Raw genomic sequence first — 19,441 nt, 5'->3', positions numbered from 1 at the left:
TCAGCCTTGGTGCGCTGTTGGCAAAGCTGTCGTGAAGCCAGCTCCATTCAGCTGTGCCTCCTGGCGCTGCAGGCAGAGCCACAGTGGACTCGCCTCCCGCAGTCCTGCCGCTCGGCTCTGGGCAGAGACAGGGGGATGCCTCTGGGTGTCCCCTTAAAGCCCCCTGCTTCCCTCCACTCAGAGAGAGTCCACATCTCCACACCCAACAAATACGAATTCCAGTACGTGCAGCGGCCGCTGCATGTCACCCGTTTGGACGTGGCTGTGTGAGCCCACAACGACGCCCGCGTGGCCTTGTCCCCTGGGCCCAAGGACACCACAGGCATGATGGAGATCGTCCTGGGGGGGCACCAGAACACCAAATCCTGGATCTCCACCAGCAAGATGGGCGAGCCCGTGGCCAGCACACACACAGCCAAGATCCTCTCCTGGGATGAATTCAAAACCTTCTGGATCAGCTGGCATGGAGGACTCATCCAGGCATGACTGGGCTGGCCGGGGTGGGCACGGGAACCTCGTGCTCCTCTGGGATCGGCTGCTTCGCTCTGTGTCTGCCTCTGATTGGGGGCAGGGAGGAGGGCGTGAACACAGGGCACAGCCTCAGGGTGCTCACTGTCTGCCTGGAGTCGCTTACAGAAGAAAACATGAGAGCTGTGGGGGAGGAAGGGCCTGGGCTTCTGGGAGAAAGGTCAGGGCGAGTGGCTAGGGAGAAAGAAAGTGGATATGAGCGGGTGACATAGGGGCTGGGGACTTTCGGGGCCAAGCAAAGGGGACATAGAAAAGGAACAGCTAACACAGCTTCCTAGAGGAGGGACATAACCAAGCTGGATTTTGAAGTATGAATAGGAGTTTACCAGGCAAAACAGGGAGTGCAGGATATTCCAGACAGAGGGAACATCATGTGCAAAGGCACAGAGGTTCCAGGGAGCCCAGCGACTTTGGAACTTGTAGATGCCATGCTGTTGGCCATGTAATGGGTGGGGTCATCTCTAGTTTCACTGACCATAGCCAGTGTCACTGCTGCCTAAGCACTACCATGTGCTTTCTGCCATTGTCCAGCAGCCTTGGCCTCTTTTCTAGGTCGGCCATGGTCCAGAGCCATCAAATGAGTCTGTCCTTGTGGCCTGGACCCTCCCCAGGGCACCAGAGGTCCAGTTCATTGGCTTCTCCACTGGCTGGGGCTCCATGGGCGAGTTCCGCATCTGGAGGAAGGTGGAGGTGGATGAGAGCTATAGCGAGGCCTTCACCCTGGGGCTCCCACACAGCGCCATTCCTGGCTCTGAGCGGGCAGCTGCCTCCATTGTAGGCACATCTGCCTGCAGCCTGGCTCAGCTTTGCTGGGAGCCTGTGCCCCGGAGGCCTCCAGCCGCATACCCACTCACCTGAAAGCAGCTTGTAGTGATGGGTGTTTCTCTATGATGAGCACTGGGGCCAGACCCAGAGATGACCCCGACCCTACCCTTGAGGGGCTCCTAGTCTGGCCAAGAAAGCAGGTCCAGAGCCACCCAGTCCAGGCCCTGTGTGAGGCCACCCCAATAGTGAATTCTGTGAGGGCAGTGGGTCTTGGGCGAGGTCCAAAAAGACCAAAAGGCCAGGTGAAATCAGCCAGATGTGGGGAAAGGAGTAGGGGTCTTCGGGGTCCTGGTGAGAGGGGCAGGCATGCAGAGCATTTGCTGAGCAGGGGCAAGAGGCTGTGGCCTGGGATCTCTAGGGTTGTGGCTTGTCTCCTGTAGCCCAGGCACAGGAGGGGAAAGTGGGGACAATACAATCGATCTAATGTTGGAAGTTAGAAGGGTGGAGAGAGGGTGAGCGGCCGAGGGGCAGACGCCTGAATGTGGGGTCTCCAGCCTTTCTGACATCATGGGGTGGAAGCCCAAGGCCCTGGGCATGTGGCAGTTGTGGCCAGATCACAGGATGTTGGAATCTATGATTTCTGAGGTCCAAGGTCAAGTCACAGGTGGCTGTGGGGGTGGGTGGCCCAGATGGAGGTGAGGGGTTTAAGGGAGGAGGCAGGTAGGCATGGATGGAGAGGAGACGAAGGCTGAGAGCTGTGTGCCAGTGCCTTCAGCACAGTGAGATGGAAGGGTGGAGGAGAAGCTGGGAAACCCAGAGGAGGGTGGTGAGAAAGTGGCCAGGTAGGCCTCATCATAGGAGGAGGCTGCAGGAGCAGTGGCAGCCTTGATGGGGCAGGAGGAAAGGCTGAGGGAGGAAGGGAGGTGCAATCAGGGGACAGCAGGTGTTCTGGGGGTCTATCAGCAGTGTTTTGGCCAGAAAGACCAAGGGAAGGAAGAGAGAGTACCAAAGGGATGAGAGCAAAGAAGACCAGAAATAATAGAAAAAAAGAACTTAAAAATGCACCAACAGGGCCCAGTCCAGTGGCCGAGTGGTTAAAGTTTCGCACGCTCTGCTTTGGCAGCCCAGGTTCGCGGGTTCAGATCCTGTGTGTGGACATACTCCACTCCTCAGCCATGCTGTGGAGGTGTCCCACATACAAAAATAATAGAGGAGGATTGACACAGATGTTAGCTCAGGGCAATCTTCCTCAGCAAAAGAAAACAAAATGCACCAACAATACCACACATGTATGAAAATTTTCTAAAAAATCTAATTACTCATGTTAAAGAGAAAATCACATTTTGTATTGGAAGTTAGAAAAAATATTTAGAGTGGAACCACAGTGTCTGGATTGATGTATCAATATTTGTGAGATGCAGCCAAAGTTGTACTTAGAGGGAAATGTATAGCTTTAAATGCACGTTTAAAAAGCCAGAAAGAAAAGAGTAATCAACATAATGAAAAAGTAGAGAAAGAACACTGAATTAAAGCTAAAGAACACTGAAGGAGGTGTGTAGAAGAGGGCCAGCCAGTGGCCACCGAAGCAGGGGGACCGGGCAGGCTGAGTGGGCAGGGGGTGCAGTCCAGTCCCAAGGAGCAGCACCGGCAGTCAGAGGGTGGTGGCCGATGTGAGACCACAGGCGGGCTCCCGCCTCTGGATAAAGCTGTCTCTCGTGCACCCAGGGGACCAGGAAAGGCCAGTCCCCAGCCCAGCCCTCTTCTCCTTCCCACCAGGAGACGTCATGGGAACAACCCTGCACCACCTCAGCAGCCTCCTGCGGCTGCCCTTTGGCTGATCCATGATCCACTTTGCGCCCAAGATCTATGTCCTGAAATATCTTCAGGACACCCAGCAGCTCAGCCCCGAAGTGGAGAAGGAGACTGCTGATTCCCTGGCACAAGGTACTGAGGGGGAACTCCCAGGGTGGAGGGTGTGGGGAGGGGGCAGCCTTGACCATGCTGGGGGCATGGATGGGGAGGAAGTGCGTCAAAGAGGCCACTGGGTGGCCTGATCTGGTCACTGTCATCAGGAGCCTGGTGTCCACACTTGCTAGGACAAGGCCCTGAATGCTGGTAATCAGCCACAGAAAGAGGAACGGCATCTTTTAAAAACAGATTTTCTTTCTTTCTTTGTTTTTTTTAATAAGCGCAATATAACAGCATTATAAAAACCAGTTAAAGGAAAGAAACCCCTTGTGACCCCCTGTCCGAGTTGGCTCTAGGCTCACTCTCCTGCCCTCCAGCAGCACAGATGAGCTTTGACGCTCTTGGTGCCTCATCATGTGGCACCTTATGGTGGCCCCACCCCGCACCGTATGTGTGAGATTTGTCCGCCGGGTTGTGGGGAGCTGTGGCCCGTTCACCTCCATCACTGCATGGAGGGACCGTGGTCAGCGCGGCTGTCGATGGGCATTGGAGCAGTTTGCAGTTCAGGCTTTTGGAATGGTGCCTCTGTGAATCAGTGCTCACGTGCTGGAGAAAACACGTCTAGATTTCTGTGGGGGCAGATGGCTGGGGTGGAATCACTGGCTCTCAGTTTGTAGCCACTTTTGAGGCTGCACTGTGTGTCCCTCACGTGCATTTATAGAGCACAATGTACAGAACTCTCCTCTTGGACCCGTCGGGGCTATTTCCAGTTTTCGCCCCCTAAATCGTGTAGCGCTAAACATCTTCAGAAATGAATAACATAGCACTGAGAAGCTTTGGAAATAAACAAGGCAGACTTAGACATCCAGAAATAAACAACCAGCACTGAACATCTTCAGAAATAATGTGGCGCTGAACACCTTCAGGAACAAATAACGCGGCGCTGAATACTTTCAGAGACAACAGCACTGAGCACCTCCCATGACAATGGATCAGGTCCTTAGGGTAGGGAACAGCCCTGCTTGTGGGACTTGCTCTTCTCGGTGCCTTGGTTTCCTATCCGTGTGATAAGAGGGTTAAGTCAGTTGATTTCAAGGTCCTGGGGCATCCTGGGGTTTGCCTCTGGCCTTGGGCTGGAGCTGGAGTGGACAGGAAGCATGGAGGGGCCTGACTCCACTGTGAAGCTGGCATCCACACATGCCAGGCATGTATGTCAACCCCCGTCCCCTGGTTTCCCATGAAACCCACTGGTGTTGGTGTCCTGTGGCTGTCGTAATGGAGGACCACAAACTGCGTGGCTGAGCACCACAGGAGTGCATTCCTCCCAGTTCTGCAGGCCTCAGGTCTGAAGTCAAGTTGTCCGCAGGGCTGGTCCCCGGTGGAGGCTCTGAGGGAGCCTGTCCAGGCCTCTCTCTGGGCAGAGTGCTGGTGGCTCCAGGTGCCTTTGCTTGCTGACACATCACCACGCTCTCTGCCCCTGTCGTCACACGGCCTCTGTGTCTAAGCGAGTCCCCTTCGTTCTCCCTGTAAGGACACCTATTGGATTTAGGGCCCCCCACTCCAGGATGACCTCATCTGGAGAGCCTGAATATAATTACATCCACAAAGGCCCTTATTCCCACTGAGGTTCCATTTGCGGCACCTGATGGACACGAATTTGGGGGGACACTGTCCACCCGGCTCAGGGCTCCTTCTGCCTTTCCCCGCCCCCTGGACACAGCTGCGTCCCTCCAGTAGGGCAGGCCCCAAGCCTCCGTGCCTTCGGATCCTTCCTTCCTCCCTCACAGCTTGTCCAGCTCAGCAGCTCTGCCTACACTGAAGAACCCTGCCCTGCTTGTCGCCCTGCCCGGTCCGAGCCCATCGACGTGCTCGCCTGGACAGTCCCCGCCTCCCCAGTCTCCCCACTTCCTCTCCAGACCACCCCCTACAGACGTCCCCTCACATCCCTCCCCGCTTACCTGCCCCCGCTCCCTGCCACCCTCACAACAGGCGGAAGGCCCAGCCCAGCCTTGGAGGCCCCAGGGGCCAGCCTGACCTCCAGCCTCCCGCTCCCCCTGCCCCCTGCTCCAGCCACTCCAGTGCCTCCTATTCTCCGAGCACACCAGGCTCAGCTCCAGGGGGCAGAGCAACTCCCGTCCTGGTGGCAGAGGGCACCACCTTGAGATGGTGCATTTCACTGACCACCAGGCGTGGCCGAGGGCCCGTGTGTGACCAGGAATCAGGCAACAAGAGGAATGAAGTAGAAGTTTATGCCACCCCAGGTGTGGGGCAGTTTCAAGGACCCCAGATGTGGATGTGGGGCAGTTTCAGGCACCCCGGATGTGGATGTGGCATTGTTTGGGGTTCCCAAGGTAGGACATTGTCAGGCCCAGGCCCAGCCATTCACCAGGATGCTGTCTTCTGCTTGCCCCGCAGGCTACCAGCGACAGCTGACCTACAGGCACCAGGACGGCTCCCACAGTGCATTCAGGGAGCGAGACGCATCAGGGAGCATGTGGCGGGTCCTCACTCCCAGGGCACAGCCACAGGGGCTCCCCTACTGGAAGCCACAGCATGGCCAGAAGGCTCAGGCCTGATCCCCAGGGTGACGGGCACCTGGCTGGGAACTGGTGACAGCTGTGGTCCCAGGTCCCGGGGCTCAGAGGGCGGGATGCGCCCACTCTGCCTGGTCCTGGGCTTGGTGGGGGCTTGGGGGGTGGTGGTGACAGTTACGGTTACTCTTTCTGTTGTTCCCACAGTGCCCAGGAACCGAGCCCTGCTCTCCAGCCCCTCGGGAGCTGGTCCTGGGGGCTCTGGGCCTCCTTAGAGCCCGCTGGACCTAGGAATGGGGGTGATTCAAGCAGGAGGGGTTGGGCTGGGGGAGGCCAGACCACCACCTCGAGGCTGCGGGGTGGGGTGTAGGCGGAGCGGCCTGGGGTCTGGTTTCCTTTGCAAGCGGCCCCCTCTGGCTTTCAGGGCGACCAGGTCAGGGAGGGTCCAGGGGGTGGGAGCGCCTGGGTCTTGTTCCCTGGGATCCTTGGACCACAGCAGTTCTTGGCATCATTGGGGATTTGCCTTGTCCTCTTTGGGGCTTACTGAGAAAGTGGGGCACCCCCAACTCCTGTCCCCAGGGGCCCCCTCAAAGTACCAGCTTGCCGGCGCTCACAGCAGCTGTGGGTGTGGAAACTGCCCTGTGCTTGAGCCGACAAGGGTGTCCATGGCCCAGGAGTGGCGCCAGGGGCCTGGGAGCAGGCATGCGCCTGGCTGAGCCTGCACTGCGTGCACAGCGGTGCTTGCTTGGCTCCAGAGGGGCCCAGGCTGGGACCGGCCCAGCCCTCCAGCCTCCAGTGCTCATCCACTGTCTCAGTTCTGGTCCCAGGGCCTGGCCTTGCTGACAGCCTGTGACGCAAGGCTGCCGTCACACTCTGGCAAGCAGAGGCCCCTGCCTGCCCTAGGGACGGCCAGAGTGGCTGAGTCACTCTCCCAAAGCTGGCAGAGCCCAAGCAGCCCTCAGAAATAGCGAGCTGTGACTCTCCCACCGTGCACACGCACACAGCTGGAGCAGGACCAGTTCCACCGTGGTCATGGAAACGTGACACACAGCAGCTTCCCCTCCCCCCCATCCTGTGAGACAAGCCTGTTGGTCTCCTAACATGGACAGCTCCCTGAGGACTCTGGAGGACGAGGCTGCAGGAAGCAGTACCACCCGGGCTCTGTCTCGTGTGAGCTGTGCGGCCTTAACCCAGATGCTCAACCTCTCTGAGTCTTTTTCCACACCACACATCCCTCTGAGGACCGGGAGGCAGGAGGCAATGGGATAAGGGTGTGGGCAGCTCACTGAAGTGCTGGGTGCCCATCGGGACGGATGCCCTGTTTGTGCCTCTCTCTGAGCACTCAGCTGAAGGGTCCGGGATGCAGCCTGGAAGCCTTACAACTCAGGCTCCGTTATACATGGCTTCCTGTTTGCAGTGTGCATTCATTCGTTCATTCGTTCATTCAGTGAGTGCCTGCTATGGGCCAGAACCCATTCTGAGTCCCCGGGGAACTAGAAAGAAATGGTCCTAGTTCCTGGAGCTCACTGCCCCAGGGAGAGAGACTTGTATGAGATGTAATCATTGTCTACTGCTGGGAACAAGTCACCCCAAAATGTCGCCACTTAAAGCCACAGACATTTGTCATCTCGATTCCTGTGGGTGGGAATTCAGGAGCCGCTGGGTGGGTGTTTCTGGCTCAGGATCTTGCCCGAGGTGGCGACGGAATCAGCTCCCTGATTTCTACCCAATGGTTCTCCTGCGTCTTTTGTTCACTCTGTCGTTCATCCTTGGGTCCCACCAGCTATCGCTCAGGGGGCACTCTGACACCAGGAACAGCTGGGCTGGGGGACTCGGTAGGCAAGGGACAGACTGCAAAGCCAGGGATGGACAATAATGACAGAGGCATATCCATCCCACAGTAGGACTGTCTGCAAGGCTTCCTCTGGGGAGGGACGCCTGGGCTGAGCGTTCAGAGGCAAGTGGGACCTCATCCTGTGAAGAAGGGAGGGGGAACACCATGTGTCAAAGGCCTGGACGGAACAACTGAAGCTAGAGGGTTGGTGGGTTTTTCTAGCTGAAAGCAACAGAAAATTGGCTGAAAAGCAATTCTGTACATCAACTTAGACTGCAGGGCTGGGGAGGCACCAGCATTGGCCAGTCCGATAGCCCCACAAGGCATCAGGGCCTCTGGTTCTTTCCTTTGGCCCCTGTGGACTCCCTCAGCATGGTGGCTGCTACCCTTGTGGTGACAAAATGGCTGCAGCTGCTCCCAGCATCACCTCATGTACCCATTCCAAAGCCATTCGTAGGCCCGGAGACTGGAATGACCATAACCATGGCTGGCTAGGGCCACAGAGGGGCTTTCGTGTCCGAGGTACCTGGCTGCTGGTTCCCAAGCAAGACCCAGGGTCTCTCAGCAAGACTGGGGATCTCTTGGAGAATGGCTGTGGAGAAAGGATGAGGAAGATCTCCTGCACGTGGCAGGGGCAGGAGGGCCTAGACCAGTTCACAGAAAGGCTTTGAGTACCAGATGAGAAGCAGACCTCGAGGCGGGGAGGGTCCAGGCAGGAGGGCTGCGCCCTGTCATCCCATACACTTCCATCGAGTGTTCTCGACAGCCCTACGGGATAGGCTGGACCCTGCTGTCTTATAGATGAGGAAACAGAGGCTTGGGCAGTGTGGGGAACATGTGTAGTCCCTCAGTGGACACAAGGGAGATGACCCCATTCTGCGGCCCCCAGCCCCTTCCTTGTCCTGTTCCAGGCTCACTGCCTATGTCCTGAAGTCCTTCGCCCAGGCACGCAGCTTCATCTTCATCGACGAGAAGGAGCTGGTGGCTGCCAGGGGCTGGATGGTCCAGCAGCAGCGGGTGGACGGCTCCTTCCCAGCCGTGGGCAGGATCCTGAACAAGGACATCCAGGTGAGCAGCCTCTCGGGCTCCTGTGGGGCCTCAGCCTTGCCCACCTGCTCTGCGGTGCAGCCTGGGGCTGCTGGGGCGGGGTGCTGTCCCCTCGGCTCAGGGTGGAGCCCGTGAGTCCTCTCGCAGGGCGGGATCCGTGGCACCATCCCGCTGTATGTGGAGCCTGCGTTCCTGGAGACGGGCACGGCCTCGGAGGTGAGCCAGGGCCCAGAAGGTTCAGTGTGGGGGGCTGGGGGTGAGCGGGTCGTTTTCCCCTGCAGGCCGGGCTGGCCATCTTCTAGTGGGGTCATTTCTGCTTTGATTCCCTCCTTCCGTTCAGTAATGAAGGTTTTTCATGCTTTTCAATGGTCCCAGAGCATCCAACTTTTTATAGCCTGAGCGGCGGAGTGAGATCATGGTGGCATGTCTGTAAGGGGGGCTGTATCCTGGGGACGAGCCCTCCCAGCACCGCCCGTAGCCCCCAAGCCCCGTTTGGAGTGTCATTTGGGGCTAGATCAGGTGCCTGGCCACTGACCTGCGGGCCAGCTTCAGAGAGCCCTGTACAAAATGCTGGCTTCTTGACGGTTTTGGTAGAAGGCTGTAGAACCTTTTGGGACAGTTGGTCCTGGACTCAGACAGGGCTTAGGTGTCCTGAGGAACTCCAGCGTCGTCATCACTTCTATAAGGCTGTCCCGGGTGGGGTGGCACGTGCCCCACGGTGCGGGCTCAGCTGGCGGATCTCAGCTCCCAGAGTGGGGACCCCTCCGTTCCTCATAGCGGTGTCAGTTCTAAATCCTCTGACGACGAATCGTGAGCTGTGGCGGCTCTCAGGATTCCTGGCCTCCGAATCCAAATGTAACTGCTGTGACCTGAGCCCTCCGCGCCCATGGGCTTTGCCCAGAGGCCCCTTGCCCTGCGTCAAAGGGCTGAATGGTGTCCCCCCAAAATTCACATCCTGATGTCTTAACCCTGTGTCTTAGCTCAGCTGCCACAACAAAGTACCAGGGCCTGCAGGCTTGAACGACAGACGTTTATTTCTCACGGCTGCAGAGCCGGGCGGTCCCAGATCGAGATGCCGGCCCTTCAGTGCCTGGGGAGGGCGCTCTTCCTGGCCTGTAGACAGCGACCTTCTCTGTGTCCTCACGTGGCCTTTCCCGTGGAGGGAGAGAGAGGGTGAGCAAGCTCTGGCGGCCCTCCCTTTTCTTATAAGGACCCTAATCTGTGATGGGGGCTCCATCTTCGTGATGTCGTCTAAACCTAATCACTTCCCAAAGCCTCCCCGCCCCGTCCTAATACCATCACAGGAGGGTTAGGGCTTCAACACATGGATCTGGGGGAGGGACACAAACGTTCGGTGCATAACCTTCCTGTGACTGTGTTTGGACACAGGGCCTTTAAAGAGGTGATTGTTACAATCAGGTCATTGGGTGGGCCCAGATCCCGTGGGACTGGGGTCCTCGTAAAGGGGAAATTAGGACCTAGGGACACACACAGGTGGAAGATGATGTGAAGAGACCGGGAGGAGGAGAGGCCTGGACAGACGCCTCCCTTGCAGCCCTCAGAAGGGACCAGCCCTGCCCACACCTTGATCTTGGATCGTGGCCTCCAGATCCACCAGACATACATTTCTATTTTTCCATGCCGCCCAGTTTGTGCTGCTTTGTTACACAGCCCTGGTAAACTCATACACCCTACCTCGAGGACGACCAACTGCCCCCGTTGGCCCGGGAATGAGGGGTTCCGAGGACGCACGTCTGGTTGGGTACCTCCTTCCCGTCTGCACCTCTGAGCCTGAGGAACTTCGGTGTTCCCCAGGTGGGCCGTCTCTGGTTTTTGTCTCCGTTAAATCGACACTGAGGTCATTCCAACCTTATCACACTTTTGTCAAGCTGAGCCCTAGTTTCTTCATTCACACGAGAGTTTGAAGGCCCCTGTGCCCTGGGCTGACAGCGGCCCCGGACCAGCGTCCTGGGACGGTTGTAACACAGTACTATGAAATCAAGGGCTTCCAACAGCAGGAATTCATCCCCCACAGTCTGGAGCCAGAATTCTGAGGTCAAGCTGTCACAAGGCCGTGTCCCTCTGGGGGCTCCAGGCGTCCCTTGGCTTATGTGGGCCAGGCCTGGGGTTCAGTTAATCTGCTCTGTCATCCTGGCATGTGCCCTAGGAGCTGGACGGTACATCTTGACACCACACTTTGGGGGCAGTTCCTGTTGCTTTGTCCTGATCGAAAGATGGAAACCTCTGGGAGAATATTCTTTCTGCAGTCTTGACAATCACTAAAGCAGAGTTGTCTTAACTCCATGGTTCCACCTATACCTACAGGAACACCATTTGCTAAATTCATTAATGCTTCTAATCACTCATTTTTCTATTTAACCAGTATTGTTGGGCGGCTCCCTGAACAAGGCCCATGACTGGACAATGGACTCTGTTTCTAAGCTTCGGCAGCTCACACTGGGGGGTGGGAACATGATCAGGGTTGGTGGGCTTCCAGGAGGAGGTGACAATTGAGGTGAGGCCAGGAGGATGATGTGAGCCTGGGCTGGGGTCTTAGCGGCGGGTCTTACCTGCTTCCCCCAGAGCATCTCTGGGTTGACCTGCTGCACTCAGGTGTCCTGGCCAGACTGCTTTTGGAAAAAGTTGGCACCAACTTAAAATAAAGGAGATGAGGTTTGAAAGCGGGGGCGGCAGCTGGTGGGAGCCGCAGAGGGATGGGAAGCAAGGGGCTGCAGACCGTCCAGCACCCTCCCCAGGGACACCCTGGGAACCTGCGGCTGGGTGGTGGCTGGAGTGGGGGCCGAGCAGCCTCCCAGGGCTCCCCTTCCCACACCACCCCGCAGGAGGAAAGGGGCGCCATTGCCAGAGCGAGGCCCTTCCTGGAATCCCACGCACCCCTGGCCGGGGACCCCTACAGCAGTGCCCTGATTTCCTACGCTCTGACCCTGCTCCGCAGCCCTGCAGCCCCCATGGCCCAGCAAAAGCTCCGCAGCCTGGCCATCACCCAGGGTAGGTGTCCCTGCCTGCCACGCAGAGGCCACGCCGAGGGGCTAGCCACAGAGCACCCCAGTAAACAGCATGGAAACATGTGCGTGGAGCTACGAGGCCTCCTTTGCTCGCTGCCTCATTTAGTATGTTATTCATTCGTGATCACATCAACTAGTGGCTTCATTTGATGAAGCGGCTTGAGCCTGCAAGTCGTTTTCCTACCCTGTGAAGCGGGGGATGCTGCCCCCACCCCTCCCGCTGGGGAGGGCAGCGCTCAGGGACCCCAGTGGAGAATGTCCCGGGCTTCCTGGGAACCGTCCCCGGGCAGGGCGCTGGTTGGGGGGAGGCTGTAGCTGGGCCCACCCTGACCCCAGCGCGCTGAGCCTCGGGAAACCTTTCCGTCCTCGGGGTGTCAGTCTCCCACCTACAGAGCGGCCGCCCGTTGTGCTCGCCGTGTTCGAGGTGCCCCAGTCTCTGAGCCGCGGCTTCTCCGGATGCCTCCAGACTGAGTTCCCTCCCCGCCAACGCCCTGCCCCTGCCACCCCACGCCTGTCTTCCCTAGCAGCGGTCTGCTTAAGATGTACCTGAAGAATTGCTTTCACTGCTTAAGAAGAAAAAAAAGGTTAAAAAGCAAAATCCTGAAACTACCTAATTGGATGACAGGTCTATTTAGGACTAAATGCCCAAGATTCAGGGCAGGGGTTTTTCTATGGCTTGAGGGCCTTCTACACCTCACATGAGCTCAAGTCCTTGGAGCCTTTGCGAGTGGGGAGTGGCTTCCCGGGCTCTGAGTGGGGACGTCTGGGGCCTGCATCAAGGCCCAGCCCGGAGGGAGGCCATTGATTAGTGATGTCTGCTAGGGTGTCAAAAAGCAGCCATTGACTATTCCTGTCTGCCAGGGGTGCAGGATAGGCTGGGTTGGTCACTAGTTGCAGATCTGAGACACAGCCCCGAGGGCCTTCCTGTCTCAACCATCTCCCCCGTTGCCCTCCTCCACTGGGGTCCAGTCTCCACGTCTCTTCTTGAGACCGTATGCACTGACGCCCACCATGGGATGCCAGGCTGAGCACTGCTGGGGTTGTGGCCCCTGACCAGTCCTGGCCTTGCGGATGGGGTCACCCACTGGAGCCTGACTCATTCCTGGGACGTGGACAAGGACGCATTCCTGAGCTTCAGCAATGGGGCCTCTCAGTCAGGTACTGGCCGCCCCACCGTCGGTGCCTGCTTTGGGCCTGGGTCCTGTGTCCCAGTGTTGACAGGGCCCCAGCTGCCTCTTCCTCTGCAGTGGTCTCAGCCAAGGTGGAGACGACAGCTTATGCCCTGCTGACCTACAACCTCCTGGGAGGTGTGGCCGCTGCCCTGCCTGTGGTGGAGTGGCTGTCCCAGCAGCAGAATGAGCCTGGGGCCTTCTCCTCCACGCAGGCAAGCCGGGCGGGGCCAGAGGAGGGCTCCGGGCTGGGCAAAGTCACTGTGGTTGCGGCTCAGGGCTCATAGCTGGCCAGGAAGCCACTGGGTGCTTCAAGTTCCAGGACAGCTCCTTGCCATCCAAGAGGAGGCAGGAGTGGGGCTGGAGGAACAGATGCACCTGGCTTTGGGACACGGACCATGGATGTCTATGCCGGATTCGCTCTCCGTTCCAGCCACATGGGGCCCTGGCCTCCAGAGAGGGTCCCTGGTGCCCTCAATCTGGGCCAGACCTCCCAGGACAGGGCCGGAGGGACTGCTGGCCACCCGCTCTCAGGGCTGACCGCAGCTTCCGCTCTGTCCTCAGGACACATGTGTGGCTCTGCAGGCCTTGGCAGAGTATGCCATCTTGTCCTACGCTGGCGGGTCAACCTCATTGTCTCCCTGACCTCCACCAACCTGGACTACCAGGAGGCCTTTGAGCTGCACAGGGACAACCAGAAGGTTCTGCAGACGATGGTGCATGTTCGCGGGACTGGAGTGGGCAGTGGTGACGGCAGCCCTTCCCGCCACCTGCCCATCGTGTGTGTCTGCAGGGGGGTCAAGGCGTCTTCCCAGATCCCCAGCCTCCCCATGGGGCTGTTCGCCAGGGGCAAAGGCTGCTGCCTGATGCAGGTTAGGGCACGGGGGCGGGGTGGGGAGGGCACAGCCGCATCTGGAACTCGGACCCCCAGAGGGGCAGGCAGGGGCCCTGAGATCGGAGTTGGGCCAGGCCATGGGGTGGAATGCATGTGCCTGAGAGAAACCCCAGGCAGACTGTCAGCCCCTCGTAATGCAGCCCACCCTGCCCAAGGCAAGGCCTCAGGCAGGTGGCCATGTCTCCTCGGGTGTGGGGTCCTCCGCAGGAAAATTCATCTGACCTTCAATTTGGTGGTCTCTTGTCCCCTGATGTGGGGTTGGCCCGGTGGCTCAAGTTTATTCTCCCTGCCTTGGCCCGAAGAGGCCCTTCCAGCCGGGGCTCAGCTTGGTCTCCCCGCAGCCCTCAGCCCGCATTCTGGGATTGAGCTGTGCTCTGGGCCGTAGCACACCAGCCTTGTTGGCTCTGGCCACCAGGCAGAGAGCAAGTCTGCCTGGAGACCCTCATGGCCTCAGCTTCCGCATCTCTAAAATGGGAGCCCAGACAACACAGTGGGCGGGCGGGGAAACCTGGAGGCAGGCAGACTTGGGCGCGAGACTCGAGACTCGTAAAAATGGGATGATGCTCGCATCCACACCCTCTTTGGCTGCCTCAAGGCTAAGTGGAATAACAGTAGTCCCCCGAGGGGTGGCTGATGTCACCATCATCATCATTCTGGCCATCCCCCACCTTCCCCTGTCCTGCCTCTCCCCTCCCCCACCCCCAGGGCCCCTAAGCCTTGGCCCACCCGCGCCTTTCAGATTGAGGTCACCTACAACGTGCGGGACCCGGTGGCCAAGCTGGCCTTCCAGCTCCTCATGAGCCTCCAGGAGTCCGAGGCCAAGCGGTGCCAGAACCCCAGGCCTGCCTCCTTGGCCAATGATGATAACCCAGAGACCGACCAGCATCACCGAGAGTACCAGGTGACCCTGGAGGTGTGCACCAGGTAAGGCTGCCTGCCCCCTGCTTGGGATTGGTGTTTGTGTGGGTCTCAGCCATCGGTAATGATGCTCTTAGCTAGCAATGCCTGGGGCACGCACCTGGCCTCCCACAGACATTTCCCAGACCAGACCAGAGCCAGTCTTGTGGCTGGACCGGCCCTTGTGGTTCTTATGATTGTGGGACCCACTTCAGCAAAAACCATCGGAACTTTGAGGAACAAGGTTTATTATTCACAGATCCTGGAGGGCATGTGTGGCATGTGCCGGAGGCCACACACCACAGTCACGAGGTCACGGGGAAGGGAGGGAGGGAGCATGGACCTGGGGCTCTGCCTTTATTGGGCTCCAAGGGTGGGGTGCTTAGGGTTTTGTGGGTTCGCTCTTTACTGGCGAATTTAAAACATAAGAGCAGGACTTAGGGTGTGGGATGGAGAAGCGGGGTCGCTCAAGCACTCAGTTATCTAGGTCCCCCAGGACTTTCTGAAGGGGACTTTCATGGGTGGGGTGGCCTGGCTCCTTGACTAGTTTGTCTGGTAGCTGTGTCGTCCAGCTGGCAGGATGTTTATCAAGATGGATGTGGTTGAAATGGACGCCTTTGCAATCAAAGCCTGGCACTTACACTCCAGATGGTTTTGAAATGAGTGGGGGATGGAAGCACTTCTGAATGGACACAGCAGACCCCAGTGACAGGCAGGACAGGCAGGCCGGCTGCGGACGGCCATTTGTGGCCACTGCCTGACCTACCAATCTGGGCCTTTCAGTTTCCTGAGGGTGAGCCCAGCACCAGGCCATGGTGGGTCCTCAGGAGGCACAGGCATCTGCCCTCAGAGGATGCTTGCTGCCATGGTGATAGTTTGGGAGCCCAAAGGTGGGTGATTGCTATGGCACCTGATGCCCATTGGAGCTACCCAGCACCCTCCCCGACCTTGCCCCTGAGCGTGCTGTCGAATGGGGCAGAGGAGCAGGAAGCTGCTGGACTGGCCCCAACTCTCTGGCCCCCATCAGGTCTGCTGGGGATGCCTTTGTTTCTCCTCAGATGTTAGCAAGAATGCACCGGGTGCAACCTGGACACCGGCTCACTCAGGCCTCGCCCCCGCAGGAAGCCTCCCCCTCCTCCCCTGGCCCCTTGGGCCCACGGGCTGCAGGCTCATCTTTGAATGCCAGCCTCTCTCCCTGTCATCAGCACCTGGCACTGGGAGGGCCTGGCATGTAGCAGGCCCCAGAGACCAATTACCCACACCGCATGTCACAGAAGGAGAAACTGAGGACTGCCATTGGGGAGTGACTGGGTCTTCCTAGTCGCCTGGGCTCCCGCGGCTCCAGCGAGCTGCTTCCCATGCTGGGGACATAGCATGGGGCTCAGGACAAAACACGGCCCAGAGCCGATAGGCCCGCTCAGGCCCAGAACCCTCAGCAAGGTCCTCTCCTTGTGGGCTTGGTGTCTCAGCCGTGAACTGGGCCAGCCCATGGAGTTTGTGCAGAGGGCCTGCCAGCTGGGCCCGGGGCAGGACCCCAGGACGCCAGCCGTGGGGGCTGTGGGGGCAGAGGGGCCGTGAATGCCCCCTGAGGCCTGAGTTCAAGGGCCTGTCTCCCTGTCGTCAGGAGGTGTCCGCATGCAGGGTCCTGCAACATGGCGGTCCTGGAGGTGCCCCTGCTCTTGGGCTTCCGGGCGGACGTCAAGAGCCTGGAGCAGGTGAGGCGGCGCTGGTGGGCAGTGGCCCAGGGGGTCTCTGGCCTGGTGGCCCTGCCCAGGTTCCAAATTCCCAGCCCTCCATAAAATGAGGTGGGTTTTTTTTGCCTTTGTGGGCAAAGTCAGTGCCACCTGCTCAGGGGCAGGTGGGGAGGGTGGGGACTGTCCCAACAGGTGATTCTCCTACCAGGCCACCCGCACTACTGTTCACGTGGCAGAGGGCTTTAGCAGACGAGCATGCACTTTGGGGATGACGTGGGGTGCCACAGGGTGTCCTCAGCCCAGGTTCTCCAGAGACCTGCCACCACCCTCACAACCTCAAGAGAGATGAGTCCCATGTCCCCTTTTGTTGCTGAGGAGAGGGACATTAAGGGAGGAGGTGTACTGCCCGGGCTGGAGTATGTCTGCAGTGTGGGGAGGGTTGAGCGGGAAAGCTGGGCCTGTCCTAGGGGTGGGGGTGGTGGGGGGCTGGGTGAGGCATCATGGGAAAGAGAACAGCCAGCACAGAGGCCCTGGGTGGGAGTGGGTTTTTGTGTCAAAAGCTGAAAGGAAGTCCCAGGCTGGTGGGTGGTGGCTGCCTGGTGCAGGTGAGGTGAGAGCAGGTGGCAGGGCTCAGCGGGCACCTGGGGGCCACAGGGAGGCCTGTCCTGGGCTGAGGCTGGATCAGGGGGACCGCAGGGAGGGGAAGGCAGGTGGGCACTTGGGGCAGAGGTAAGCAGCCTTGGGGTTCCTCTCCCCAGTGCTGGGGGGCCAGCAGGGCCTGGAGAGCACTGACTGCCGTACCCTCTCCCCGGCCCATGGGGACTTGCTGGATGACCTTGGCCTCCTCCCGGCCCTCCTCCTAGTGTGGGCCTTGCCGAGATGTGGGAGGAAGCAGGCATTGAGAGCAGAGGGGCCACGTGGACCCTGACCTCTGGCTTTCTTGCCAGCTGCTCCGTGACAAGCACGGCGAGCTGAAGAGGTACGAGGTGGCTGGACACAAAGTACTCTTCTACTTTGATGAGCTACCGCCATTCCTGCCACTGTCTCATACCGTGAAAAAGAAACTGGGGGCAGATCCAGGCAGAGCGGGTGCGGCCGAGGGCTCTGTGCCCCCGCCTGCCTGCTGGCTTTGGTGCAAAATGTTGGGAGAGGGGTGGAATAGTACTCAGGTGTCACAAGGACTGAAGCCCTGACACGCGGCATCGTGGACGAACCTTGAAAACCTTACTCTGGGGGCCGGCTCCGTGGCCGAGTGGTTAAGTTCGTGCGCTCCGCTGCGGCGGCCCAGGGTTCGGATCCTGGCCGCAGACATGGCACCGCTCGTCAGGCCACGCTGAGGTGGCATCCCACATCCCACAACTAGAAGGACCTGCAACTAAGATATACAACTATGTACAGGGCGGGTTTGGGGAGATAAAGCAGAAGAGAAAAAAAAAAGATTGGCAGCAGTTGTTAGCTCAGGTGCCAATCTTGAAAAAAAAAAAATAGAAAACCTCACTCGGAGTGAGAGAAGCTGACACACAAGGCCACATAGTGCGCCATCCCATTTATATGACACGTCCAGAACAGGCACACCCATAGAGACGGAAGGTAAGTTAGTGGTGGCCAGGGGCTGGGGAGGGGACTAGGGAGGAACTGCTCACGGGGACGCGTCTCCTTTTGGAGTGATGGATGCGTTCTGGATGGATAGTGGTTGCACAACATATTAATTCTTAATGACACAGTGAGGGAACCCGGGGGCGGGGTGAAAGAGCAGAGGAGACGTGTTCCCAGGTGGCAGGGAAAAACCCACAGAATTGAAATGGGACCAGGTTTCCGTGTTTCGCGCCCCCTGGGCACTCTGAAATCAGCCAGTTCCGGGCCCACGCGTGGAGACGGGAGCTCCCTCCCCGGGCCCAGCGGCCCAGCCAGGCCGAAGGCTCTCGCCGCTCCTGCAGATCCCTGGTCTGTGCCTGACGTGCGCGCGGTTCCGGGCGCTGCGCGAGCACGTGGTGGGCAGGACGTCGGCGCTGCCCGTCTCCGTGTACGAGCGTGGTAGGCCCGTGCCCGCCCGCGCCCGGCTCGGCCCCTCGCCCTGTCAGCCCGTCACTTGGTCACCCTTCTCCCTCGTCCCGCAGCCTTCGAGGCCACGCGCTTCTACAACGTCGGCGCGCGCAGCCCGCTCGCTGGAGAGCGAGCCCGGCCCAGGGCCCCGTGAGTGCGCGGGGCCACGGCACTCGACACCGCGGGCGCCCGCGAGGCTGTCCTCCCGGAGCTGAGATCAGAGCGGGGAAGGGGGTCGCCAGGCAGCTGGGGGACAGCGGGGTAAAGGCCGGAGGACGCGGCACGGTCGAGGACGCGCCTTCTGTGCAGAGAGGACCCGCTGAGCAGAGTAGGGGTGGCCGGTGAGGGGGCCGCTGAGCCGAACAGGGCGGGGGCGGGCGGCGAGAGGGCCGGGGACGGCGGGGTGGGAGGGCGGCGGGTGTAGAAGCCTGCGGCCCGAGAGCCCACGAGCCGGAGCGTGTCCAGACACAGGGGCACCGTCGGGAGCGCCAGTGGCCGAGGCGATGGGCGGGGCTGCGGAGGTCCCTCAGGACCCTTTCCTTTATCTTTCAAACTTTTTGAAATGGATTTAGATTGCTTTTAGTTTAAAAGTCTTTTTTTTTTTAGGCAAATACTTGCATGAAATTCCACTACTAGGTCAGGGGTCAGGCCTCCCAGTAACTGTCTCCACCCTGTAGGGGTGGCTTGGGATCCCCAGGGGCTTCTTCCCCGCTCCGACCCCGTGTGAGGCGCGGGTCAGGTGAGGAGCAGGGTCCCCCAGCTCTGCCAACTTTGCCTCGTCCCCCAGGCTGGTCCCCCGGCGAGCGGGGTCCCGCAGCCATCCCAGAGGAGGGGGCGGCAATCACGCGCTGCGGCTACGCCCGCGGCTGTGGCGCCCGCGGGGCCCAGCTGTGCGGCTCCGACGGCGTCGTCTACGCCAGCGCCTGCCGCCCACTGGAGCCCGCACCCCTTGGCCGCTGCGTGCTTGGTGAGGAAGCACCTCCCGCCCGGCTTCGGGGGACCCCACTTGGCCCCGGACTGCATCGTCAGATCTTCTCCATCACACTCTCTTCTCTCCATCACCTCCCTCCTCCCCGTCACCTCCCCCTCCTCCCCGTCACCTCC

The 19,441-nt window shown here is 59.4% G+C and overlaps 1 protein-coding gene across 1 annotated transcript in view; it reads left to right on the top strand.

Annotated features, from left to right (window-relative positions):
- Window positions 1-19,441, top strand: part of CPAMD8 (C3 and PZP like alpha-2-macroglobulin domain containing 8) — a 37,105-nt gene that overhangs the window by 16,827 nt on the left and 837 nt on the right. Inside the window, 19 exon segments of the mRNA XM_046671198.1 lie at window positions 186-480; window positions 1,081-1,306; window positions 3,070-3,237; window positions 5,617-5,698; window positions 8,478-8,634; window positions 8,761-8,829; window positions 11,457-11,626; window positions 12,697-12,797; window positions 12,887-13,023; window positions 13,373-13,430; window positions 13,433-13,524; window positions 13,612-13,680; window positions 14,443-14,627; window positions 16,228-16,315; window positions 17,242-17,314; window positions 18,230-18,328; window positions 18,412-18,487; window positions 18,647-18,678; window positions 19,125-19,304. Of these exon segments, the coding sequence (XP_046527154.1) occupies window positions 186-480; window positions 1,081-1,306; window positions 3,070-3,237; window positions 5,617-5,698; window positions 8,478-8,634; window positions 8,761-8,829; window positions 11,457-11,626; window positions 12,697-12,797; window positions 12,887-13,023; window positions 13,373-13,430; window positions 13,433-13,524; window positions 13,612-13,680; window positions 14,443-14,627; window positions 16,228-16,315; window positions 17,242-17,314; window positions 18,230-18,328; window positions 18,412-18,487; window positions 18,647-18,678; window positions 19,125-19,304 (2,357 nt within the window).

Source organism: Equus quagga, chromosome 9 (genome assembly GCF_021613505.1).
Source record: "Equus quagga isolate Etosha38 chromosome 9, UCLA_HA_Equagga_1.0, whole genome shotgun sequence".
NCBI classification, from domain to species: domain Eukaryota; kingdom Metazoa; phylum Chordata; class Mammalia; order Perissodactyla; family Equidae; genus Equus; species Equus quagga.
This window is presented reverse-complemented; position numbering and strand designations above follow the sequence as displayed.